Source organism: Lolium perenne, chromosome 3 (genome assembly GCF_019359855.2).
Source record: "Lolium perenne isolate Kyuss_39 chromosome 3, Kyuss_2.0, whole genome shotgun sequence".
Classification (NCBI taxonomy): domain Eukaryota; kingdom Viridiplantae; phylum Streptophyta; class Magnoliopsida; order Poales; family Poaceae; genus Lolium; species Lolium perenne.
This window is the reverse complement of record NC_067246.2, coordinates 90,606,329-90,630,778: the sequence shown is the minus strand read 5'-3', so window position 1 is coordinate 90,630,778 and position 24,450 is coordinate 90,606,329. Positions and strand designations below refer to the sequence as shown.

The window sequence follows — 24,450 nt, the reverse complement described above, 5'->3', positions numbered from 1 at the left end:
AACCTCGCTTAAAGTCCACAAGAGACAATGCAAAAAACAGAGACAGAATCTACCAAAACAGAACAGCCAGTAAAGACGAATTTTAAAGGGGTACTTCCGTTGCTCAAATCAGAAAACTCAAAACTAATTAAAGTTGCGTACATATCTGAGGAACACGCACGTAAATTGGCAGATTTTTCTGAGTTACCTACAGAGAAAACAGCCCAGATTCGTGACAGATAGAAATCTGTTTCTGCGCAGAAATCCAAATCTAGTATCAACCTTCGATTAGAGGCTTCACTTGGCACAACAATGCAATAAAATAAAGATAAGGAGAGGTTGCTACAGTAGTAACAACTTCCAAAACACAACAAAACAGTAGCAAAATAAAGACATGGGTTATCTCCCAAGAAGTGCTTTCTTTATAGCCATTAAGATGGGCTCAGCAGTTTCACTGATGCACTCGCAAGAAATAAGAGTTGAGGCAAAAGAGAGCATCAAAAGGCAAATTCAAAACACATTTAAGCCTAACATGCTTCCTATGAAAAGGAATCTTGTAAATAAACAAGTTCATGAAGAGCAAAGTAACAAGCATAGGAAGATAGAACAAGTGTAGCTTCAAAAATTTCAGCACATAGAGAGGTGTTTTAGTACCATGCAAATTTCTACAACCATATTTTCCTCTCTCATAATAATTTTCAGTAGCTTCATGAACAAACTCAACAATATAACTATCACATAAAGCATTCTTTTCATGATCCATAGACACATAATTTTTATCAAGCTCAAAAATAATAGGATCAAAACTTCCAAACTCACTTTTATCAATAATATAACAAGGTGATTGACCAATCTCAAGAGATATGGGACTCCTAGATAAAGTCAAGAACTCTCCAATCCCATTTTCATTAGTAGTACAATTAATATTATCAAGTAACATAGGACCATCATCTAGAGCTTTATCATAAACATTTGCTACGCAAAACTCTTTAGTACCATGCATTTCGACATCAGTAACAAACAAAGCATTATCATAAGATTTATCAAAGTAGCATGGATTATCATAAATAACAGTAGCATAATTATTCTCACAAGTTTTACTCATAGGTAATATTTCAAGAGAATCCACAGGAACATAACATTCAACCTCTTTCGGTAAGCATGGAGGACAATCAAATAGTGTAAGAGATAAAGAGTTACTCTCATTAGAAGGTTGGCATGGGTAGCTAATCCATTCTTCCTCCTTTTGTTCGTCGCTCTCCTCTTCTTTTTCATCCAATGAGCTTTCAGGTTCATCAATTTCCTCCTCTTTTTCATCCAATGCGCTTTCAGGTTCATCAATTTCTTCTTCCACAGGTTCCTGCAAATTGTGAGTGCATTCTTGTGCATTAATGAGTCTCTCTTTATAATCAATGATATAAGGATTATCAGTGTAACTTTCATTGCAAAAATTAAGGATAGAAGAGACATAATCTTTAAGGTCCTTACAAACAACACAAGTTTCATAATTCTCAACCATGAAGGATTCTATCTCAGAGGCTCCCATAAATAAAACAAATTGTTCTACCTCTTCGAACCCAAGATGAATATAGTTATTCCAATTATAGTTCTTAATTAAAACTTCTTCACTAAAGCCACATTGAAATTTAAGATGTTTAGTGTCTTCTTTAGAGCAACAGTTTATATCATGGCGTTTAAGCAAGATTTTAGCAATTGTATTCAATTTTTCTATCACAGCACTCATCACTTCACCCGCTCTTGATTTTCTATAATTATTATATAATTCTATAAGCTCCAACATGGTTATGCGTTCTTCCATAATAGCAGTTTTTAATTTTTAGGTTTTTCAAATTTTTATGGATTTTTGGGTATATAAGAAAAGTAAAACAAGACAAAAAGAAACTAAACAAAAGTAAACTAAGCAAAATAATACTAGACAGAAATAAACTAAGCACAAATAAACTAGACAAAAGAAAACTAAGCAAAACGAAATAAAATAAAATAAAAAACAGAGATAGAGGTAGAGTGTACTCCCCAGGTGAACTTATGAGTAGAGCTATGCCTCCCCGGCAACGGCGCCAGAAAACAGTCTTGATAACCCACAAGTATAGGGGATCGCAGCAGTCTTCGAGGGATGTAAAACCCAAATTTATTGATTCGACACAAGGGGGGTAAAGAATACTTATAAGCCTTAACAACTGAGTTGTCAATTCAGCTGCACCTGGAAAAGCACTAGTAACAGGGGTGATGTGAAAGTAGCAGTGATATGAGAGCAATAGTAACAGTAACACAGCAGCAGTAGCAGTAATACAGGAGCAATGGCACCAGAGAATAGTTGATACTACTTCCAATGACATGTAGAACGAGTATATGATGATGAAAGATGGACCGGGGTTCCCAGCGATCTACACTAGTGGTAACTCTCCAATAACAAGTGACAAGTGTTGGGTGAACAAATTACAGTTGGGCAATTGATAGGATTGATAAAGCATTAAGAAAAAACATCAATTCATTAATCATGTAGGCATGTTTTCCAATTATAGTCGTACGTGCTCGCAATGAGAAACTTGCACAACATCTTTTGTCCTACCACGGTGGCGTAGGGCCTCAAGGGAATCTACTGGATATTAAGGTACTCCTTTTAATAGAGCACCGGAGCAAAGCATTAACACTCCGTGAAAACATGTGATCCTCACATCACCGCCATCCCCTCCGGTTGTCCCGATTTCTGTCACTTCGAGGCCTTTGGTTCCGGACAGTGACATGTGCATACAACTTGTAGATACAATCTAAGCAATAATTATAGAGCTCAAATCTAAGATCATGCCACTCGGGCCCTAGTGACAAGCATTAAGCATAACAAGATTGCAGCAACAATAACTTCACAAACTTTATAGATAGACTAATCATAATGTATCATCCATCGGATCCCAACAAACACAACACCGATTACATCAGATGGATCTAAATCATGTAAGGCAGCTCATGAGATCATTGTATTGAAGTACATAGGATAGAGAGTACCAACTAGCTACTTCTAGAACCCGTAGTACATGGGGGAACTACTCACGGAGCATGATGGAGGCGGTGGCGTCGATGGAGATGGCTTCCGGGGGCACTTCCCCGTCCCGGCAGGGTGCCGGAACAGAGACTTCTGTCCCCCGAATTGGAGTTTCGCGATGGCGGCGGCGCCCCTGGAGTCTTTCTGGAGTTTCGTCAATTGGTATCGCATTTTTAGGTCGAAAGGGCTTATATAGGCGAAGAGGCGGCGCAGGAGGGCTGACAGGGTGGCCCCACACTAGGCCGGCGCGGCCAGGCCTGGGGCCGCGCCGCCCACATGTGTGGTGGCCCCCTGGCTCTCCTCCGACTCCCCTTCGGTGTTCTGGAGCCTCCCGGGAAAAATAAGATCTTTGGCGTTGATTTCGTCCAATTCCGAGAATATTGCCCGAACAGCCTTTCTGGAACCAAAAGCAATGAAACAGGAACTGGCACTGTGGCATCTTGTTAATAGGTTAGTTCCGGAAAATGCATAAAAACATTATAAAGTGCAAGCAAAACATGTAAGTATTGTCATAAAATAAGCATGGAACATCAGAAATTATGGATACGTTGGAGACGTATCAATGATCGACGCGAACCTCTGGGGCAGGTGCAACCTGTCCCAGTTCATGCCCTAGTGGATTGTGACGCCCAACTCAAAACCGGAGATGTCGATGGCGATGGGGTCGAGCGATGATGGTGACGGGGACGGTGGTGGCCAACTCTGTCCTCTCCACCATGCCTTCCTCGGCAACCTCGACCTCAGCCACGCCCACGGCCCGAAGGCCGTCCTAGACTCCCTTCCCTCGAGTCTATGCTGCCAGCCATTTCCGTTAAGATGCCGGCGGTGGTGGTGGGGAATGAAAGAAGATGTTGTGGAAGAAAATGGACGATGTTGGACTGCTTAAAAAGGCAAGGGGCATTGGATGTCGACGCGTAGGCTGAAACACGATAGAACCCGATGGATCGTCCCCGCTGGAGGGAGATGGCCTAATCTCATATGAGACGGCCGGCATGGTTCTGCGATTTATATTTTTTAATGTGAGATTTTGTTCCGGGCTGGAATGTCCCTGTCTGGCTGGAGAGGCAGAGGCAGCAATCGTAATGTACTTGTTTGGTTTGGACGAGCGGATTGTTTAAGCGCTTTGTTTAGTGCGACGAGGGGGGCAGGCCCTGCTGTTCGCAAGTGCGTTTCACCACGCGGTTAACTGAGCCGTGCATATGTGCTCGGTCTCTCCTTTGGCGCAAGTGCATCGCATGACACTACTGCCTCTGCCTGCGTACGGTGAAAGGCCGCGTCTCTTTCCGCAAAGCGAGCGATTAAAGGCAGCCCCAGCCGGCCGGATGAGGCCAAAAGTTGCATCACTCGCACTGTGCACAGCCAGGCACAGCACTTGGCTGCACACGCTACTCAGAGTGAAATTCAGATCTTGGCTCCAAGGATTAGAAAATCAGCGCCAAAACAACCATGACACTTCTTTGAGCTACACAAAGTTAACAAACTCTGATTCTTTTATTATTTTTTTGTCGCTCAAAATACAAAATATTTTGTATCACAGGCTGGGTGAATAATTTTGTATAGTGCCTAGTTTTAGATTAGAGGCGTATAGCCTTCTCCTTTTTCTTTCGTGATGCTAATCTCTAGCGTATGGCTTGTACATTACTTTCTTTAAATTTATAAAAATATGCACCAAGGAAACCCATAGTTTAGCTCCAAAACGAAATTCAACTTGAGATTTTGTATGTACATGACATACATTATTGCATACTTTTAGAATTTCCTATCTCTAATTCATTTCGTACTCATCCGGTTAATTTCCCATTTTTAATTCGTTTTGTCTTGTTGGCTCACCGAGCTAATCGAAAGGTAAAGTTAGGACTTGACATACTCACACTATGTCGGTAGCCACTCACAATAGAAGGCCCATTGGTTAAAACCCTCGAACATCAAAACAAAAAAAAAGACCAGAGGGGGGAACCCCTGGGTATATTTTTATAGAAGAAATTCAAGAAACACAAGCAAGATAATCTCTAGGCTAGCACTGGATTACAAGAATGTAACCCTACCACTGAGCTAGCACTTAGTTCTAAAAAAAAACCCTCGAACATGAAACCCTAGGTTACTTAAGCAGATAATCTCTGGGCCATCTCAATTCATGATTAGGGGCCTGGTTCATTTGCTACCTTTTTTTCCATGAGCACCACAAGTAGAGCTTTTAGGGCCACTCAGGAAGAGTTGATCCTGGTTCTTATTGGTGGGACGGATCTATTTTTACTGTGTTTTCTAGTTCGGTTAGGGTGTGTGGCATACTTAGGAAGATGTGGTGATGCTTCCTAAAAATGGAATGAAGTCATCCCGTCTTTGCTATGTCCTAGCGGTACGTCTAGCATCGTCAGAGGGCGTGTGGAGGTGTATCGCCGACGGATCTCGATGTATTTATCGGTGTTCTTTGTGATCTACCCTTCTCTTTATCGGCGATGGTTGCTGCTCTTGTGCGCTGGTCCTTAGGGGCCCTAACACGATGAATACCAGTCTGTCTAGTACAAGAAGCTCTATTATGATAAGTTGTTTCGGCTCTAGCGAGGGAGGGCGAGGACGACAGCAAGCCTTCGCCTCGCTCGAGTGCTTTTATTCGTTGCTAGGTGGTCCAAGAATCTGTTTGCAATTTTTATTGTTTTTTTTGGATTCCTTCTATTGGTGTTGAGATTATGAATAGATCGGTGGACTTTTTGCAAAGAAAAAAGAATTAGATACTTTATAATCGAAATCTCATCGGTGGTATTGAGCACTAGTGAGCCTTTTTTTGAAAATGTTAAAATTCACACTTTTGGGTCTTTAAAAAATCTATCAAAATTTGTGTAGCTAGATATATACATCTAAATTGTACGATATAATTTTTTTTAAAAAACTTTGTATTATATAAAAATACAAATTTCTGACAAAAATACCCGCACATCACTACACCCTGTAATCCATAATAAATGTGGGGGTCTTATTATGGACCTAAGGAAGTACTATATCTAGTAAAAAAAAATCTATAGATAAAAATAACGAATTTTCTGCTGAAACTTCTCACGGATATACAAACAATGTATACATATTTCCTTTTTTTTTTTTACTTTTTTGAAATTCAAAAATACAAACTTCATTTTTTTCTCAAGACAAGGGCACACTAGTGCCAGGGTGCACCAAATTCATGGCCCTTCATATGTCCTTTGCTCCTTGGGTTATTTGTATGCTAAATTAGTTATTTAAATAAAGAGAAGGATGCTGGTGGCTCTTGTTCAGCCCCCTGAATTGACTTGGCCAACTATGCACGTTCATCATATTTACTCTTAAATATCTGGTTATGTCTTTTGGCATCCAACTGAACAAAATAAGCAACGACCAGATTTTGGTGCCACGCCAAGAAAACTGTCACCGGATCAAAATCTAGGCCAGGAGATGGCCAAATCTTGCAAACGCCACTTTTAGCAAGGTGGGGCTACAAACGAGACAGACCACCAATATATCTAATTAAGAACCAGAAGCATTTCAAAACACGCTTCAACTCTCTCGACTTTTCGAAAGTAGCCAAATGCAGAACCGTACAAGCGCATATATGCTCTTTCATAATTGGAACTTCAAATTGCTATGCTACTCCAAAATGAGTATTAATTTTTCTTTCTAGAATATACCTTGAAAGATGTATCAATTCATAGAAGAAGAGGCTAAAATGGCCAGTACAACGTCTAACAGGCAACATGATATGGACACAGAGCCATACGATTAACAACACTACACACAACAACTAACCGGCAAGGACTCTCCTTGCACCGTCACCTGTCAAGAATGGCTATGAGGCGATGCACTAAGCTTGTAGGCCTCATTACAATCGAAGGAAGGAACTTCAGGAGGCTGACTCCAACTCCAATATGAACCAAGCCAACGCAACCGTCCACCCATAAACGCCTAAGGGTCGGCGAGAGAACGATGGGACTGAACATACCATAGGTGGCTACGCCCAAGAAGTGTCGACGACATGAATTTTAGGACCAACTGTGTCCGCTTAATTACAAGAAAACATATACTCCGTGGATCCACAATTAAATCGCGTTATAGGCTTAGTCGAAATCAAAATCTGTAAAGTTTAACAAAAAAATACAAGAAAAATATCAACTTTCAGAATATCAAATGCATATAATTCGTAGATTTCCTAGCAATTGAATTAAACTTTATAAAATTTGACTTTAACTAAACGCAAAGTAATATAGACGATGACAGTACATAGAACAAGCAAGTAAATATCCAGCACATGAGCACATGATGTGTGCATGCCATATTCCCAAATTAGAAAAGTAATGAGCTACACATGGAAAACCTGCACACTCAACTCAAGCAGCCCCTCCCAAATTGGCTTTCAATCACACTCCTTGGGCTCCAGCATTTGCTGAGCTCGGCTGGATGTTCCCCAAGCAAGCAAGGAAGCAAGCAAGGAGTCTCTCTCCTCTCGTCTCCTCTCTCCAAAAGAAAGTGCTTTTCCTTTTCTCCTACACGCATATACGCACATTGACACTGACAGAGAGCTCTCTCTCCTCACTAAATCCCAAATCCTGCTCTTATCATCCTGTTTTCCTGCCTCCCTTTGCCCTTGTGCCTCCTGCCTGCTCTCCAAACCTCCCCACACACACACCAAGGAAGAGAGAGAGAGAGAGGAGCCAGGAGCAAAAGGTTTTGCCTCCCTCAACCCTCGCCGGGAGTCCCCCCTGCTAAAATGTGAGATGTCCAATCCATCAGATTGCCTCCTCTAGTTCAGTCCCCCACTCCTCTCCTCTCCTGGGTCAGTCCCCTGCCTGCCTCCCCACCGCTGCTCCCTCTCCTCCAGCCTTCTTCTTCTTGATTTTTTTCATGGATTCTTGTGTTTCTTTCTCCTCCTAGTTATGGGATCCGGCGAGCTGGATGGACGCGCATTGGAGCAGCAGTAGCGGAGGCGAAGCTGCAGCCGGGGGATCTGGATCCGAGGCACCACCACCGGGGTCCTCACGGAGGCGACGGCGTAGGAGGCGGCGGCGCTGGCGGGCAGCAGGAGGCTGCAGATGAGGACCACCACCACCACTACCGCCTGCTGCAGCTCCACCAAGAAGAACAAGTGCAGCGGGACCAAGAACCGCCGCAAGTCCCCGTCTTCCAGCTCTCCCACCTGCAGGCCGCGTCCGTGAGGCAGCCGGGGGCCGAGTATGCCCTTCTCTCGCCCATGGGCGACGCCGGCCAGTCCCACCACCATCACCACGGCCTCCAGACGCAGCTCCTGTCCTTCGGCGGAGGCCACCACCCCCACATGCACCAGTTCACGGCCCAGCCGCAGCCGACCCAGACGCGGGCGCGAGGAGGACGCGGCGGCGGCGGCGAGCTGGTTCCCGCGGCGACGCCCGCGCGTGTGAGGGGCGGCGGGGGCGGGGAGATCGTGGCGGTCCAGGGCGGGCACATTGTGCGCTCCACGGGGCGCAAGGACCGGCACAGCAAGGTCTGCACGGCGCGCGGGCCCCGCGACCGCCGCGTGCGCCTGTCGGCGCACACCGCCATCCAGTTCTACGACGTGCAGGACCGCCTCGGCTACGACCGCCCCAGCAAGGCCGTCGACTGGCTCATCAAGAACGCCAAGGACGCCATCGACAGCCTCGACACCCTCCCCGCCTGGCAGCCCACCGCCGCCACCAATGCCGCCGCCGCCGCGCCGCCCTCCTCCTCCACCCACCACGACTCCGCCGACAACTCCGACGACCAGGCGCAGGCCATCACCATCGCGCACACCTCCTTCGACTTCGCCGGCTCTGGCGGCGGCGGAGCCCACGGCGGCGGCATCACCTTCCCGCCGTCGCTCGACTCGGACACCATCGCCGACACGATCAAGTCCTTCTTCCCGATGGGCGGCACCGCGGGCGGAGAGGCGTCGTCGTCCACCGTGGCGGCGAACTCGTCGGCAATGAGTTTCCCGGGCTACACACCGGACCTCCTGTCGCGGACCGGCAGCCAAAGCCAAGAACTTCGGCTGTCGCTGCAGCCTTTACCAGACCGCATGTTCCACCACCACCAGCAGCAGGAGCAGCAGCATCGGTCGCACGGCCACGACGGCAACGGCACCGCGCAGCAGGCCATCTTCCCCGGCGCCGCCAACTACTCGTTTGGCGGCGGCGGCGCCATGTGGGGAGAGCAGGCGCAGCAGAGCCAGCGCATGCTGCCGTGGAGCGTGCCCGACCCAGGCGGCGGGACCGCTGGCGGCGGCTACCTGTTCAACGTGTCGCAGCAGGCGGCGCACATGCAGGCGGCGCTCAGTGGCCAGAGCCAGTTCTTCTTCCCGAGGGGACCCCTTCAGTCCAGTAACCAGCCCTCCGACCGAGGATGGCCGGAAACCGTCCAAGCTGACAACAACAACAACCAGATGCAGCAGGGCTTGAACCCCTCCATCGGGTTCGCTCAAGGCGTCAGCTTCTCCGGATTCCGGCTCCCCGCGAGGATACAGGGCGACGAGGAGCACAACGGCGGCAATGGCGACAAGCCGCCGTCCGTGTCCTCGGCTTCCCACCACTGACAGCAGCAGTGGACGACAGATGACTTCACCACCAACCACCTTGTACAAGTAACAGCGACAGCAGCTCCCCCAGTCGCATCACTGTGAGAATTCTCTCATGGGACTTGCACCTCAATTCTTCTGTTCCTTCCCGATGCTGCACTGCTGATATCGTTTCTTGAACTCGATTTCTGATGTGAATTTTATCCTCTTGATTGATGCAGGTGTTGATCTGCTACCACTTCTTCTTGACAAGAGAACTGGTGACTGCAACCAGGAGGAGCAAAATTCGGTTTGTTGGTTGGTTGGTTTGGTTTTCCATCTCTTCTGCTAGGTGTGTCATTGGTTTTTGCTTCAAGAATTCGATCGCTGGGAGCATCTTAGAATTAGGCTTGTGAGAGTATGCAGCACCGGGCCTGGCCAGCCTCTGTGTTTGTTGCATTGCAGTAGATGTAGTCGATGTTGTAGCTGTCGATCGTAGGTCAAGCTTGATTGCTTTCTTTTACCAGTTGGTTATGATGCATGGATGATGTGCTTTGCTTCTTCCTGCGGATTCAGGACCCAGAAGCAGTGTCCGCCGCTGCTACTACTAATGTTGTTCTTGAACTTTTTATATAAATGGATGATGGGGAGAGGAGTCTTCCACTCTATCTTTATCTTTCCATCCTTTTCTGGATTGCAACATCTTTCTTTCTTTACTGTCACTGGAAACAGATGTTGATTGGTGCCTGTCGCATACTATCTTCCCCACTAACTTCTTTTTTATGTTGGGCATCCAACTCTCCAGCCTCCTTATGTTTATGCAGCAGCCTCTACTATTCTTTTTAAAGACTTGTTTGGAACTCAGAGATAGAGAGCTGCATGCCATTGCCGCTGGACCTCCGACCTTCCTCAACACAACCAAAAGGGATGGAATCAATGCAAACTTTAAGCTTCACAATGTAGATGATTGCAAGCTCCCATGGATGACCTTGCATAGTACTGATACTTGTCCACTACTACAGTGCATCCGTTTTTCCTCCTAGGCTATGCATGTGATCTGTTGGGTCTCTTTCCCTGCCGCTGCAGCCAGCAGGGAGGAGGCAGCATGCATGCCAGCAACAGCAGCTGCAGCTTTCCTAGAGTTCTGTTCTACCACCTCTATAGTATCTACCATATCACTGGGCAAGGCAAGATTGCTACTGCTGCAAGGAAAAGGGCAAAAGGCTGTCTGTGTGTTGTGTGTGGGCGTCATTAGTACTATCTGCATGTCTTACATGCGCCACCAGTGACTCAGTGCCACAGCACAAGCTCTTTAACCATTTTACCTTGCTGCATCAGGCTTCACTTGTCTTTGCACTCACTGATGCAGCACTTTGTGACAGATGCCTGAAATAGGGATGAGTGCTCGTCTCCCACCTCCTCTCTGATTGGCTTTCATATGCCTGTCCTGTAGTGACTTAAGCCTGGTATGGTAATTAGTTGTGGCCCGTGGGAGATGAGACTGGTAGGCATGCTGTCAATCTCATAATTCAGGCATATGCAGACACCTTCACTTCACTTGTTCCCCACTTCAATTTGGAGTCTCCATGAATGAGTGCTTTGCTGGGAGCTGGAATAAGCAATGGCAGCACCACTACTGTGTACACATCCTACTTGCACCATCATACTCCAAGTGGTTAACAGCGGTTTTACAAGCTTTAGCACTCAGCACTTGTTATCGCTATATGCACTTGGATCTGGAGTACTCCATGCATTATGTAATCAAATTTCATAGTATTATGTAATTAAATCACCTGGGTAGTATTGCATGAAGAATGCATGGTTCGGAGCAAGATCGACGAGTGCTTCAGGAGAAGCTCTGAACATACTAATGTCTCGTTCTCCATGATATCCATGGTACCCATGGCTCCTATGATTTATATAATTTGCATAGAAATTGTGCAGTATTTGGATCCTACGGAAAAATTTCTACACAAGTTGTTTGATTCATAGGAATATATTCTATAGTAGAAATCCTATATGAATCTTGTAGTGTAATTTATATAGGAAAAAAGCATTAACTCATACCGCATGAAAAATTCCTATGCTACAATGAAACACACTACATCTTCCTATAGGTTTCAAGTAGACATGACATACTAATCCTATGCTTTTCCTATTTCTGCATTTTTTTCTATCGTATGAATCAAAGGGGCCCTCAACATATTATCGTGCGAAATATGAATGAATCTAGTATGGCAATACTATAATTGCAATAATAATTACCTCTAAGCTGTTCTTTGTTCTTGTGCATATAAGCTGTTCTTTGTTCTTGTGCATATTACCTCTAAGATCAATTAGAGAGCGTTTGGTAGCTCACATCCACCTTGGCTCGCATGTGGGTGAAAAAAATGGCCCATTTAGTTGCCGGGAGGTCTCTGTATTGTGGCCCAATCGGTTTTTAAAGCACCCCCGAGCCTTCCCTAGAATGAACAGTCGAATCAGCTTGTTTATATGGAGCCAGGCTCCCTTCTCGTGGCTAGCTTGCACGTGAGGAGACATGAGCTTACGTCAGTTGGACTTGTTCACCATCCTTCACCTCCATATTTAAATCATAACAACCATGCATCGAATCAAAATATGATGTATGTCGTGGATACGACCACGACAGGTACTACGGGCGGCACTTCATCGATGTGGGGGTAAAGTGGCGTAGCCATCTGCAGAGCGAGGTGCATAAGACAAGGGTTTTACATAGGTTCAGCCCCTCCGGAGAGTAAAAGACCTACGTCCTGCTAGATCTGTTGCTTAGATTAGTTTACAATGGGGTGGCTCAGTCGGCTATGGAACCGAGAGCTATGGAGGTGAGGGAGAATGAGATCGGATCCCTTCTAGGGTTTAGCTCGGGAATTTATATAGGCACCCCGATCTAGGGTTTACATGGAGATAAGATCGTATCTAAACGATCGCTATAAGGCCTGGATCCTTTGTCCCGCACCAAAGTCATGAACAACTTTAGTCGCCTGGGCCTTCGGTCCAGTCACCATTCTTCAAGTCTTGGCCTAGTCGCTCAGGGTTTTAGGCCCAGTCGCCCTGCCGACTGGACCCCCTTTTGGGTCTTCTCTCCGGCGGCGAGTGAGACTAATGGTGAACCCCCTTGGGTGTATCCCCATCAATGTACATATAAAAGATGCACGTCAATGACATGAATTCATTATGACAATGAGTTTCGAGTTTTGTGAGTCGTAGATCGTAAATTTCATGTTCATGTTTAGAGCTTTTTTGAGCGAATTTTTCCAAATTCGTCTCACATGGTCGACCGTTTGAAATTTCCTTCAATTAGTAGCTTCACCTCATCATTACACACAACTCTCGCATTGTAAGTTTTTCGTTTCGGCGAATGTAGACGGATAGATAAACAACTCGTCATTATAACTAGTATGTATGTGGTAGTTCATCTGTGTATACCGTAACATCTTCGGTCTCTTGTATTCTTGATCGTCATATCGGTTCATGCTGGACGGCGACATGTTCGTATTTTCCACGCGTTTTCTGTGGTATGCTGATGACGGCTACTAGCAACGCCAAAAAAATCTTGATACGTTGGGACTCCAATTTTAGAGTGTTATATCAGCATAGTATCTTCCCCACAAGGGTGATTCGAGGGTTTATATAAAACTCTCGGGGAACTGGACAAAGAGTATTATCTTCTCTCCTTTTCTAGCAATCCTGCAAGTAAAATAAAAGCTTTGTGTCCCTCACTCCACCATGTGATTGTCAAGCACAAGGTTTCGCGTAAGTAAATAAAACACAAGTAAAAATAAAGCGAGTAAAACTATATAAAATAATGTAACTAAGTCAAAACTGTAAAGGGGTTGATTGTTTTTGTTGTTTTGGATGCAAATAAGAAAATTAAATATTTTTGTATTTTCGTATTAAAACAGTGATGCAAGTAGAAAAAAAGATAAAAGCAATATAAATGTGTTTCTTATGATAAAAAGTGGACCGGGATTCATGGGTTCACTTGACTATTCTTTCTTTTAAGTTGTAGTGGACAAATAGTAATTCATCAATGAGATATGGGGATGCAAAATAATAACATGAGTAAGATACTCATTCATATTGGCATCATGTCTTAATATAGAGATGATGCAACACATCTCACAAGAAAGGGAAAACTTCATGCAATCTTGTATTAAGAATTAACAGAGTATAGTCATAAGTACTTTGACATGATGTTTGAATATTAAATATGCTACCTTGACCAAACAAGATCATCACTTTTGTCACGTGATGAACATAGCACATGCATTCACTTAATCCCTAGTGAGGCAGCAAAAGAAAAGGCAAAATCATAATAGATCATGAATTTGTTATCACTATTCAATCACTTAAACCATGCTACTCCATCTAATACACACATCACCTAATATTTCTAGATATTTCCTGTATAAAATCTGATATGTACCTGTATTTTGTACAGATCTGCAGAAAACCTCGAAAATCCTAAAAAACACTTCTGCGGCGCATATCGCAGGATGCGCTACAGAATCTGGTGCATAATTATGTGGCGCATATCGTAATATGCGCCACAGAATCTAGTGTCTTTCTGTAGCGCATAAGGCAATATGCGCCACAGAAGTCTCGAAATTCTATGGCGCACCCCAACATGCACCCTAACTAAAAAATGTGCGCCACATACGAGGGTTTTCCTAGTAGTGAGTGAGGCCCCCGTGAGCTAGGGGCCGTCCAGGTAGTAGTTCTATGTCTCTAGTTGTAAATTCTTGTTTTGAGTCTCCTAGAAAGTGGAAAGGTTCATCTACAATCCACCCTAATCACCATGCATAGAGGACACCAAGCAAACGATCTCCTCCTCCCAAAATTTCTAGAACGGCGCCACCATCATGTGCCTTTTGGAGGTCGTTGCTTGCTAGTAATGGAGTCCAATGGTGCAACATCGGGTGAATAGCTCATGTGCGACATTGTTTGAGCGAATTGGAAAAGAAGGGACATCGTTCGTCAAAATAACTGTCATGTGCATTTCTTAGGTAGGAAATAGCCTAGGGCCACACACGCCATAAAATGGTCGTTAACAACACAATTTCGTTAGTTCAAAAGTTAGGACAAATTAGTCACACTTATTAGACTTATTAGCAGCTGACAGACCGAGTTAAACAAACCGCTTCCTACCGAGTGCACGCGTCACCTCATGTGGCTTCTCCGGCGGCAGTGAAGCTCACCCATCCTTCTCGGCGGCGGCGCTAGAACATTCTCAGAGGCAGCGGCGCTTTCGTTCTACAGCGGAGGTGGTGAGTGACATTTAAACCCTAGATTTTGGAGGCCGGGTGTGATGAACGAGGGGAACAAGATGCAGCCGCGAGAGGGAACTTATAATCAATATTTCCCTTATCTCTTCACCTTAATTTGTGTTGAACAGACATTTGCCTCATTGTTCGTTTCCGCTAGCTCACACTGGCCGCCAAAAACAAGGGAGATGATGTTGCACGACACACCTTCGAATGTTGTTTCAAATTATTTCCCTCTTGGGCAGTGTTGGTTGATGGCAGCATGTGACTCATTGAGAGAGAAACAATTTTTAAATCGGAGGTAGAATTTGCAGACATTGATCCCCAAGAGCTACAAAGCATGGGAGAGAAGGCAGTGAGGAATCTGGTGGACAAAATTGGGGAGAGTGTGGTGATAGCTCCAAATTTTAACACTCAGGTCTTTAAGTATACAATTACTCATATTGTCACTCATTTCATGCTCCATCTAGCTACATCTATGCCTATTTTGCATACTTCCGAGTTCTTGTTCACTTTCATATGAGCTTTGCATATTTAGTAATTTTAGTAGCATTTTATTACTTTTTACTTTTTATTTTACATGTTTGTCGGTGTTATGGACAACTATGGATAAAGCTAGGAAAAAATGTCAAGAGAAGGAAATATGGAAGAGCTGCAAGAACCAGACTTTGTCATTTGAGGAGTGGAAAACATGACATTTTTTCATCATTCCAAAATAAAGATCTAAGAACATGGTGTTGTAGCATCCTCCATACGAGTTCAACGAGCCCAAAAACACTCAAATCGGAGTTTCAATGAGTAAATGACGGCCAAAATACGAAAAGCATATGCAAATTTAGCGAGCATCAGTGGAAGGTCCACCCATACCACGGGCCTGGACGCGCGGAAAAGGCATTTCTGGACGCATTTCTTCATAGAAATATGTCCCTGTTTGTCTCTAGACCTTCCTTAGGTCATAGGCAACGTGTGAGGGGCTATTGGAGACCCCCCAGGCATAGATAAAGAGGAGAGGACCCAAGGGACAGACCCCCATCAACACATTCCTCCACAGAAGAGTCATGCCGCCTTGCCAACTCCATAGCCGCCGCCTCCACAATATCTCATCCATCACCACCACTCAAGAGGAGAAGGGACTTAAATCTTGAAGGCTTTAACACCGATCTACAATATCATCATCATCAACACCGTCTCCAACTCCGATCCCCTTTGTTTTAGTTGGTTTTAATCCAATCCCTAGTGTGGATCTCATCTTGTATTCAATTGTACTACCATATTCCATTCATATGTTTGAGATCATGTTGATTGCCTTTATGTGTGAATAGTTCCTTTGTTCTTGGGGAGATAAACCCTAGCTATATATATTATGATATGAATAAAGATAATTTATGACTTTGCGCAATGATTGTATGCTAGTTTTCTCTAGTGATATTATATGATGTTGACCATGCAATATTTGGCTTTGGTCATGAGAGGAAACTACTTTTGGAAGTATGGTAGTACATACGGCGGGAAGTAACATACCGTGTGCGATGCACTATTGTATGGAAGAAGGGGATAAGAAAGGACTCACTTTGCTTACACAAATAACCATGGGGGAATCCCTTAATTGTAATGGATCAATAGGTGTCTTGCCAAAAGTCATTGCGGTGGTTATTTAGATATGCGTTATCAAACGCGCATCTCATTATCGAGCCTTTCCCACACAAGATGAGAAAAAACATATAGACTATCTAATTTGTCTTCTTAGTTAATAATAGTGGTGGAACCAACAACCCCCGAGAACACCTTAACCATATTTTCATTCCCACAACCATACTCGCTGCTCTCGGTTACATTAGTTTATTTCTTTGCTCTTGTTTACTTTTGGTGTCAACACAAAGCAACGGTTTATATACTTTATATTGGAATTAGAATAACTTGCAAGTACCCTCTAGATAATATTAGCGAGGGGCATAAAGACCTCTACCAACAGCTCTCTGTGGTTCGATACTCTTACTTCGAAACTAGCTGCAATTGGTGTGTGCACTTTCCGTCATCAAGCTATTTTCTGGCGCTGTTGCCGGGGAGCTAAGAGCTTTAGGTCTTTGTATTTAGTTATTAATTTATCATTGTTGTACTAAAGTTGTTACTAGCTTCAAGTTATTATTGTTTATTTATTTTTATCTTATTGCTTTTACTTATTTGAAATTGAACAAAAGAAATTACAAAACTGTTTTTTATAAAACTCTTTTTACTAATCATGTCTTCCAAAATGACTACATTTGAACAGATGAAACTTGTAATGGAGGAGTCAAAGGACGCATAAAAGGAGAATGTGGAGGAAGCCCCACTTGAAGAACCTCCACTTAAACAACGAGAATATATTGCTAATGAAAAGGTTGCACTTGATGCTGCACTCCCTTTACTAGTGGAAGGTAAATCAAAAGGTAATACTATCGCTGAGATAATAGCTGATTACCTTAGTAATAATAAGGAGGAACAATTTGATCAACCGCTTGAATTTCCTACTTCTGAAAATAAACTTCCACACACAAATAGTATTCTTGTTCTTGATGTCCCGTTCTCTAGTAATTATTCCTATAAGATCCATACCTATGATAATTGTTCTGAGGAGGCTTTGTACCTAGATAATGATTTTGGTAACTTTGGTGAGGCACTAGAGATAGAATCTTTCTATGAATATTGCAATGGTGTTAATGGGATGCAGGCATCCTCAATGGTGGAAGATGAGGAATGGTACAAAGAACTAATGATCAATAGTGAAATGATGGTAAGAAAAATGTATTTCGATGTAATTGAATATGCTCAAAGGTTAAGTTCTTCAGATATAATAAGTGATACAATAATATATTCTCAATGTCTGAAATTTGGGCACTTTGGTTTTCAATGTTCTCATACCTATGATGAATCTCAAGTATCTTATAATAATGGGGATGCTACTTGCGAATCGTTAGAGTATGTTATTTTTGAAGGTGCCCATGAGCTGTTAGTACATATCATATCACGTATGACTAGTGAAGATAGCTTTCTTTTAGAAATGGCTTATGAAACTCTGCAACATATTCTTTGGTATTGTCAAGAACATTTTAGTAAGAATACACTTATTATGAAGAGTAAGGCCGGTTTAAAGCCGCAGTGCCCAATGTTAATCGCTTGCATGTATCACAAGAAGAAGAAAAGGATGAAGATCCTACTTCAAAGCGATGTGGATGAAGAATTCATGGAACTTGAAGATACACAGGTATGGGATATGTACTGTAAAGTAGACATCATTATTGAAAAACTAAGGTCTATGGATGTAACATCCCAAATTTTAAAACAAAGAGAAAATGAATTTCCCCATTTCCAAAATTTGGAACCAACAAAAACTTTATTTGAGTTCCATAATGTGCATAGTGTCCATGCCTAAATATTGTGAGTTTTTCCATGATGCTTATGTGAAGTACTTTGAAATGTTCCTAAAACCCTAAACCTTGCTCATCTTTTCACCATCCAAGATAAAACAAAGAAAAGAAATTAAAATAAATAAAAGAAAGAGCTCATGTGAGCCTATGGCTATTCTTGCAAATAATAAACTATGCCATGTTCTACCTTGTTTAGATGGTTTGAAAAAACTCAACAAACCAAACCTATCACTTACCAACTAAATCAAAGGTGATACAAAAATAAAATAAAAATATACATAGAGGCATATGTGGCATGTAGCCATAATGATAAATCTTGACCTATGCCCTCATACTTTACCCAAATGGTTTGAAACCATTACTAAACCCAATCTAACCCTAAATGGACCCTAAACCATGCCCAAGTGAATCAAAATAGAAGAAAAAGAAAAATAAGAATATCACCTCATATGAGGCTATGACCATTTTTGTAAATCTTTAACCTAGGCCATTTTGAATTGTGTCAATGGTTTGGAAGTGTTACTAAACTAATAAGAATCACTTTTGAATCAAGAAAACCCAAATCAAATCAAAAGAAAAATCAAAATCAAGTGACATGTGATAATGTTCACTTGTGCCATTTTTAACATGTTACCCACTTTGAGCCCCTGTATTAAGAAATTTCTAAACCAAACCCTCTCAACTCTTTGCACCTCATCCAAGACATTATCAAGGTGAACAACTTTGGTGTTGACCACCTTGTCTAATTCTTTCCCAATTCTTTAATATAATGATGCAAAGTGGTGACATTGAATCAGATTCTAGATTATGCATATTTTGAATTTTCACAAATCAATTCCATTTTTCACCCCACCACCACCATTGTGTGTCAAACATTATTTGAACCATCTCCATAAAATATTTTTGCAAAATTAAAAATTACTCTTGCGGCCATTAACACAAACACTTGGTGTGCACTTAATGACTTTGAGCATACTCTCTAATATTCACTGGATTTTAGACTAAACCCTCACACTTTCTGTCATCATTGACCTCTTCTAACACCCAGTACACAATGCCAGGCCTTGGAGACAAGGACCAAAGCAAGGAATGATCAAAACTAAACCATGCCGAGCCACCAAGGCATCATCATGCCAACTCTCTCCCCTGCCCTCTCTGGTCCCCTTCACTTTGCCAAACCAGCTCCTCTCACTCCCCTACGCACGCCTGTACCCTCTCTGGCCGAAGACAAGCACGGCATGGTCCAGCACGCGATGCGCCCAGACACGCCAGGCCACGCCAGAGCGCGCCCAGACATGTCACTGGACGCGCCAGTGCGCACGCTCGCGCCGTTGCATCCGTACTCCCCTCGCTCCCTCCTCTCGCAGGCGCAATCACCACCGCACCAGCTAGCTCCTGGACAACCCCACTGGCCCGCGCTCGTCCTGTCGCCGTCGTCCTCTTCAAAAGACTCCGCCACGGTACTGCGGAGACATGGACGTTGCCCGCACGCCCTCGTCCTCCTTTTGCTGCGCCATCACGTTCGCTCTGCTCGCCATGATGCCAGCAAGCCTACGCGCCCACTCCCTTGCCCCTTCGCCGCTCCAAAAGCCGTCGCCATGGTCAACCTGATCCACCGAGCCGCAGACCTCCTCGCATCTATAAAAGGCGGCCTCCCCCGAGCTATCTCAGCACACCATCGCCTTCCCCTCTCCTCTCTGACTCTCCTCGACTCCTCTCCACCCCACATTGCCGCCGGTAGCCACTCAATTTCTCACCGGAGTCCGCGGAGCCGCCGCAGACGCAGCCATCGATTGGAGCCACCTCCGGCGACGCCACCTGTACCAGACGCTCCGCCATCCTCGACAACCTCCTCCTGCGTCAACTCCGACGACCGCCGGCCGCCAGTGAGCTTGCCAACCCCCTACCCTCGCCGCGCCAGTAGCCTGTGCTCGCCGGAGACGACGACGCTCCTCAGCCGTCGATCTTCGTTCTAATCCTGCGTCCCAGTTTAGTCCATACCGATTCGGGTTTTAAGTCTCACTAACGCGTGGACCCCGCTGTCAGGCGGCCTGCTCGTGCTAGACGCGAAGTGGGCCCGTTTCTTTTTCTCCCCCTGGCCCAGCTAGTTTTCCCGCGCGAGCCCATCCATTCAAATTTGAATTAATAAATTTGGTTTGAATTCTTTACAGATGCTATGTTCAAAATTAAATAGAATAAAATCTACTGAACCAAATTTGAAGAATTTTATATTGTTGGAAAGCTTAGGAAATTCTCTAAGCAACTACGGTGGTCTCAACCCTAGAATCATTGTAGAACTTGTGAAGTAAAAATAACAAGGCAGGGCCTTTTGATTCCAACTCTAAAAAATTACATTTAATATTGTATATCTGAATATGTAAAAATATGACATGGTTGCTTCATATGATCATGGGCTAGAATAAATAATGGCTATGTGGCTATTACTAGTCCATTTAAATTACCCAAAATTAATTATTAAATAGTATGAGAGGAATCCTCTCATTTAAATCTTTGTCTCAAGTAATTCAACATGAGGTAAGGACCTTGGTCTATATAATCTCATATTGTATTATTTGGTGATATTAAATTATTACTAAGGTAGTGTTAAATTGCATGAGCTATAATAGCTCATTTAAATCATTTTCCCAAATGATAAATATGAAGTGTTGACCTTGGTCAACATGTGTTCATACCTTATTATTATTTGAGGAGATTAAATCTTAACAAGATTCAATGAGAGGAAATTATTTCTCCAAAGAACTAAATAGAAACCCTAATAAATATTTTAATGAGAGGAAATTATTTTTCTTAAAAAGAAAACAAAGTCAACCACCATGTTAATAAGGATGTGATGCTAGAATAGCTTGTGTGAACCATTTATGTGTTTAGTCTAGCCCTTAAGATTTGTTTGGTGATTGTATACCTCGGATCCGTTTATAGACGCTAGTACCAAGGAGTACCAGGAGGAGGAGGTCTACTTCGAGGAAGAAGAAGAGAACTTTGACCACTGTACCAATCAAGGCAAGCTATACTCTTGCAAGCTACACTAATGCCAAGCTCTATAAGAGTAAGGCACCATTACATATTACTTTGTGTTTAATGATCCCCAACCCAAGTTTTTACCTTACAAGTTTTTGACTTTGGTTTATCAAAGGTTATTTTTTATTCATGATTCACTTGGTCTAGATATGGAGTAGTACAAGAGCATCAAATTTAGCCTAGAGCAATACAAGCTAATTAGCACCCCTCATGACTAGTTGCTAGTGCTAAAAACTAAAAGTGACTACTCTAGATGGGAACATGTGAAATGAAATGACTTTGAAAACCTTGGAATGATGAGTCATTCTATTGAAAGATTTTGAAGGTGAAGGTGACTTGAATGACATGATGAATTTGACAAAAACTGATGATTGGGTTCGGATGCGATACCATTCCAATTTTACAAGTACCCCCACAATACCTGATTATGGGTAGGGCTTAACTGGAAGTTTATATATTTTAGTATGGGTTCCCTCTAAACAAGCATCATAGGGGTTATGCCGAGGCTGCCTCCGTTGAAAGTGAAATGACGTGAAATGAGGTGAATGTCCGGCCCAAGCCCTGTGCAGTTCCCAGGTTGACGGTTTGTCTTCACTGGGAGGCCAAGCTCATGGGGAGAGGTGCCTATACTAGGGTATGTAAGTGAAAGGTTATGGATGATTATCCGCATACTGAGTATGATTATTCAGGGCTATCCCTGACGGATGTAATCAAAAGTTGTGGCACAAGTGTACAACCTCTGCAGAGTGTTGGAAAGGCCATACTGTTCCGTCATCAGACCAATTTAAAAAATGTGACATGTGAAGGGTGACTTGTGACTTGAACTTGAAAGGTGAATTTTGACTTGAATCACAACAGAGTTGTGAGAATGACACTAATGTTCCCACTTGAGTTAAGTTTGGCAAATTATGAGTCTTTGTTTACTAAATGCTTATGAAATAAAACTGGCTTTATGCAAATGAACCTAGAGCTTAGAACTCCATTGATATAGTTGAAAGTGCTTACACTAGTATTAGTTTGCGAGTACTTTAAAGTACTCATGGATTTGTCCCTGGCTATTCAAATGGCCAGACTATGAAGAGGAGAACCAGTGCCATGAAGATGGACAACATGACGTCTATGATAACTAGGACTACTCCTGACGTCAACAGTTGCATGTGGAACAGATGGACCGCAACCGCTACTTCGCTTCCGCTATGTATTTTGTAATTGGATCTCTAGATCCACTATGTTGTAAGACTGGATCATGTGATCCCTTGATGTAAGACAATTATGGTTTGTAACGAATGATGTTCTGTGATATAAATCTATTATGTCTCGCAAAAACAATATTCCTGGGATTGCCATGTATGGCATAATAGGCATCTGGACTTAAAAATCCGGGTGTTGACAATGGAGGAGATACAATCTTATTATGGTATGGGGTGTGTTCTCTTTGGTTTTGAATATCTTCTATTTATGATGAGTTTATAACATCCGGCACCTACAAAGAGGGTAATAATAAAGAACTATTAGAATATATAGTTTATAAAAGTTCCGATGAGCTACCCAATGTAATCACTTAATAATGAAGAGTAGCAAAGAGGAGTTAGAAAAGCCACGCGCAATGGTAGAATATATATTGTTAACTATTGCCAAGGACATCTTAGTGGTAATGCACTTGTGAAAAGTAAGGAGCGGTGTGAAACCGCAGCTCCTGAAACTAACCATTTGCAGGAGGCACGCGATGAATTGATGGATGGTAGGGAACAATAATAAGAGTTAAGTAATTACTCACATATTCCTTCTACTCCAAGTTCTATTTCCATCTTTGATACTCATGAGCAAGGACCACTATGGCATACTAAAAATTACAAGTTTGTTTATGATTCCTCTCTCTCTAGTAATAACCCTTATCATGTTAAAACTGAAGATAATATATCTGTGAAGGCCTTGTGTCTAGATACTCAGTTGGAGAACATTAATAATGATGAACTGGAGATGGATTCTTGTAATACCTATGTGCATGGACAAGAACAACACATTACAAATGATACGTTTGTTGATGATGCTTCCTTTTGTGAGTGGCTTGATGTCTCTAGAACTGATGAACTAGCTAGCAAGTATGATGAAGCAAAGGAGGAAGACACATTTGAATTTTTCCCTGCTACGAAAGAAAAGTACTGTGAAATGATCTCCCGTGATAGTGCGATTAAGGAAGAGTATTATGAATTATATCCTTATGATGCCAACCAAGGTAAAACATTTGAATTCATATGTAAGTCTCTAATCCTTTTGATGATGCTATCTATGGTGGAATTCTCACCATGCATGACATATCTCTATCATTACTAGGAAGTAACAATTTATTTATCTACCAAACTCCTATGCACCATAAGCGGGTGCGACTTCGACCGGGCTATGATTGTAAGTGCTCCAAACCTCCCTATGAGTTAAAACCCAAAGTTTCTCTAGTTGAAATCTATTAATGAAATAATAATGGAGCATCGAAGCCTAGCTATACGGCTTTAAAGAAAGCGCTTCCCGGAAGGCAACCCGGAAGTTATTAGGTTTCTTTCTTAATTTTCTGTACTGAGTCTACTTGCATTCATGTTGCATTGGAACTTGTATATATGCATGATTTTCTATTAGAGTTGGCTTACGACTATTTCAAAAGGTAGAATTGATCATTGCTGAAATCATGTGTTGCATATCTTGGTTAAAATTTCTCCACAAAAGTATATGTATGCATTTTGGATGCTGGACTAATGTTGCACGTCTATGTGGATTTTCGGAGAAGAATGAGTGATTTTTGAAGTTACAGAGAGTTTCAGGCACCAGTATGGGCGCATCTGCCCATACCACCCGCCCGTACCGCTCTTACGACATAAGTAAGAAATCAAAAATTGTTCCAGAAAAGTAACTGTGTGGATAGCGACCATCGGTACGGCGGGAAGCGGCCGTATTGCGTGCCCGTACCTACCTCGCCACCAGGCGCAAAGAATTTGAAGAATTTACAGAGAAGTTACCGTATATATAGCTACCATCGATACGGTGGGACGCTGCCGTACCACTCGCCCGTACCAACCTTGCCTCCCGACGCAACAACTTTGAAGAAATAGTCAGGAGAAATAGCGAGCACCCGTATGGGCGCATCTGCCCGTACCACTCGCCCGTACCACTAGGTGATACAAC

At 43.1% G+C, this 24,450-nt stretch overlaps 1 protein-coding gene across 2 annotated transcripts; it reads left to right on the top strand.

Annotated features, from left to right (window-relative positions):
- The first annotated feature begins 7,583 nt into the window (after positions 1 to 7,583).
- Positions 7,584 to 10,228, top strand: LOC127321514 (transcription factor PCF5). 2 transcript variants are annotated; one of them, XM_071828018.1, is made up of 3 exons: positions 7,584 to 7,774; positions 7,937 to 9,670; positions 9,791 to 10,228. In XM_071828018.1, exon 2 carries the CDS (start codon positions 8,253 to 8,255, stop codon positions 9,585 to 9,587), a length of 1,335 nt encoding a protein of 444 aa, XP_071684119.1. In that variant the 5' UTR covers positions 7,584 to 7,774; positions 7,937 to 8,252; the 3' UTR covers positions 9,588 to 9,670; positions 9,791 to 10,228. The 2 variants fall into 2 exon arrangements, with proteins under 2 accessions (XP_071684119.1, XP_051206500.1); XM_051350540.2 differs by having other exon boundaries at positions 7,584 to 7,838.
- The last annotated feature ends 14,222 nt before the right edge of the window (positions 10,229 to 24,450 follow it).

What these genes read in the sequence shown, in the direction of transcription:
- LOC127321514 (XM_071828018.1), top strand. Translation starts at nt 8,253, where the DNA reads ATGGGCGACGCCGGCCAGTCCCACCACCATCACCACGGCCTCCAGACG.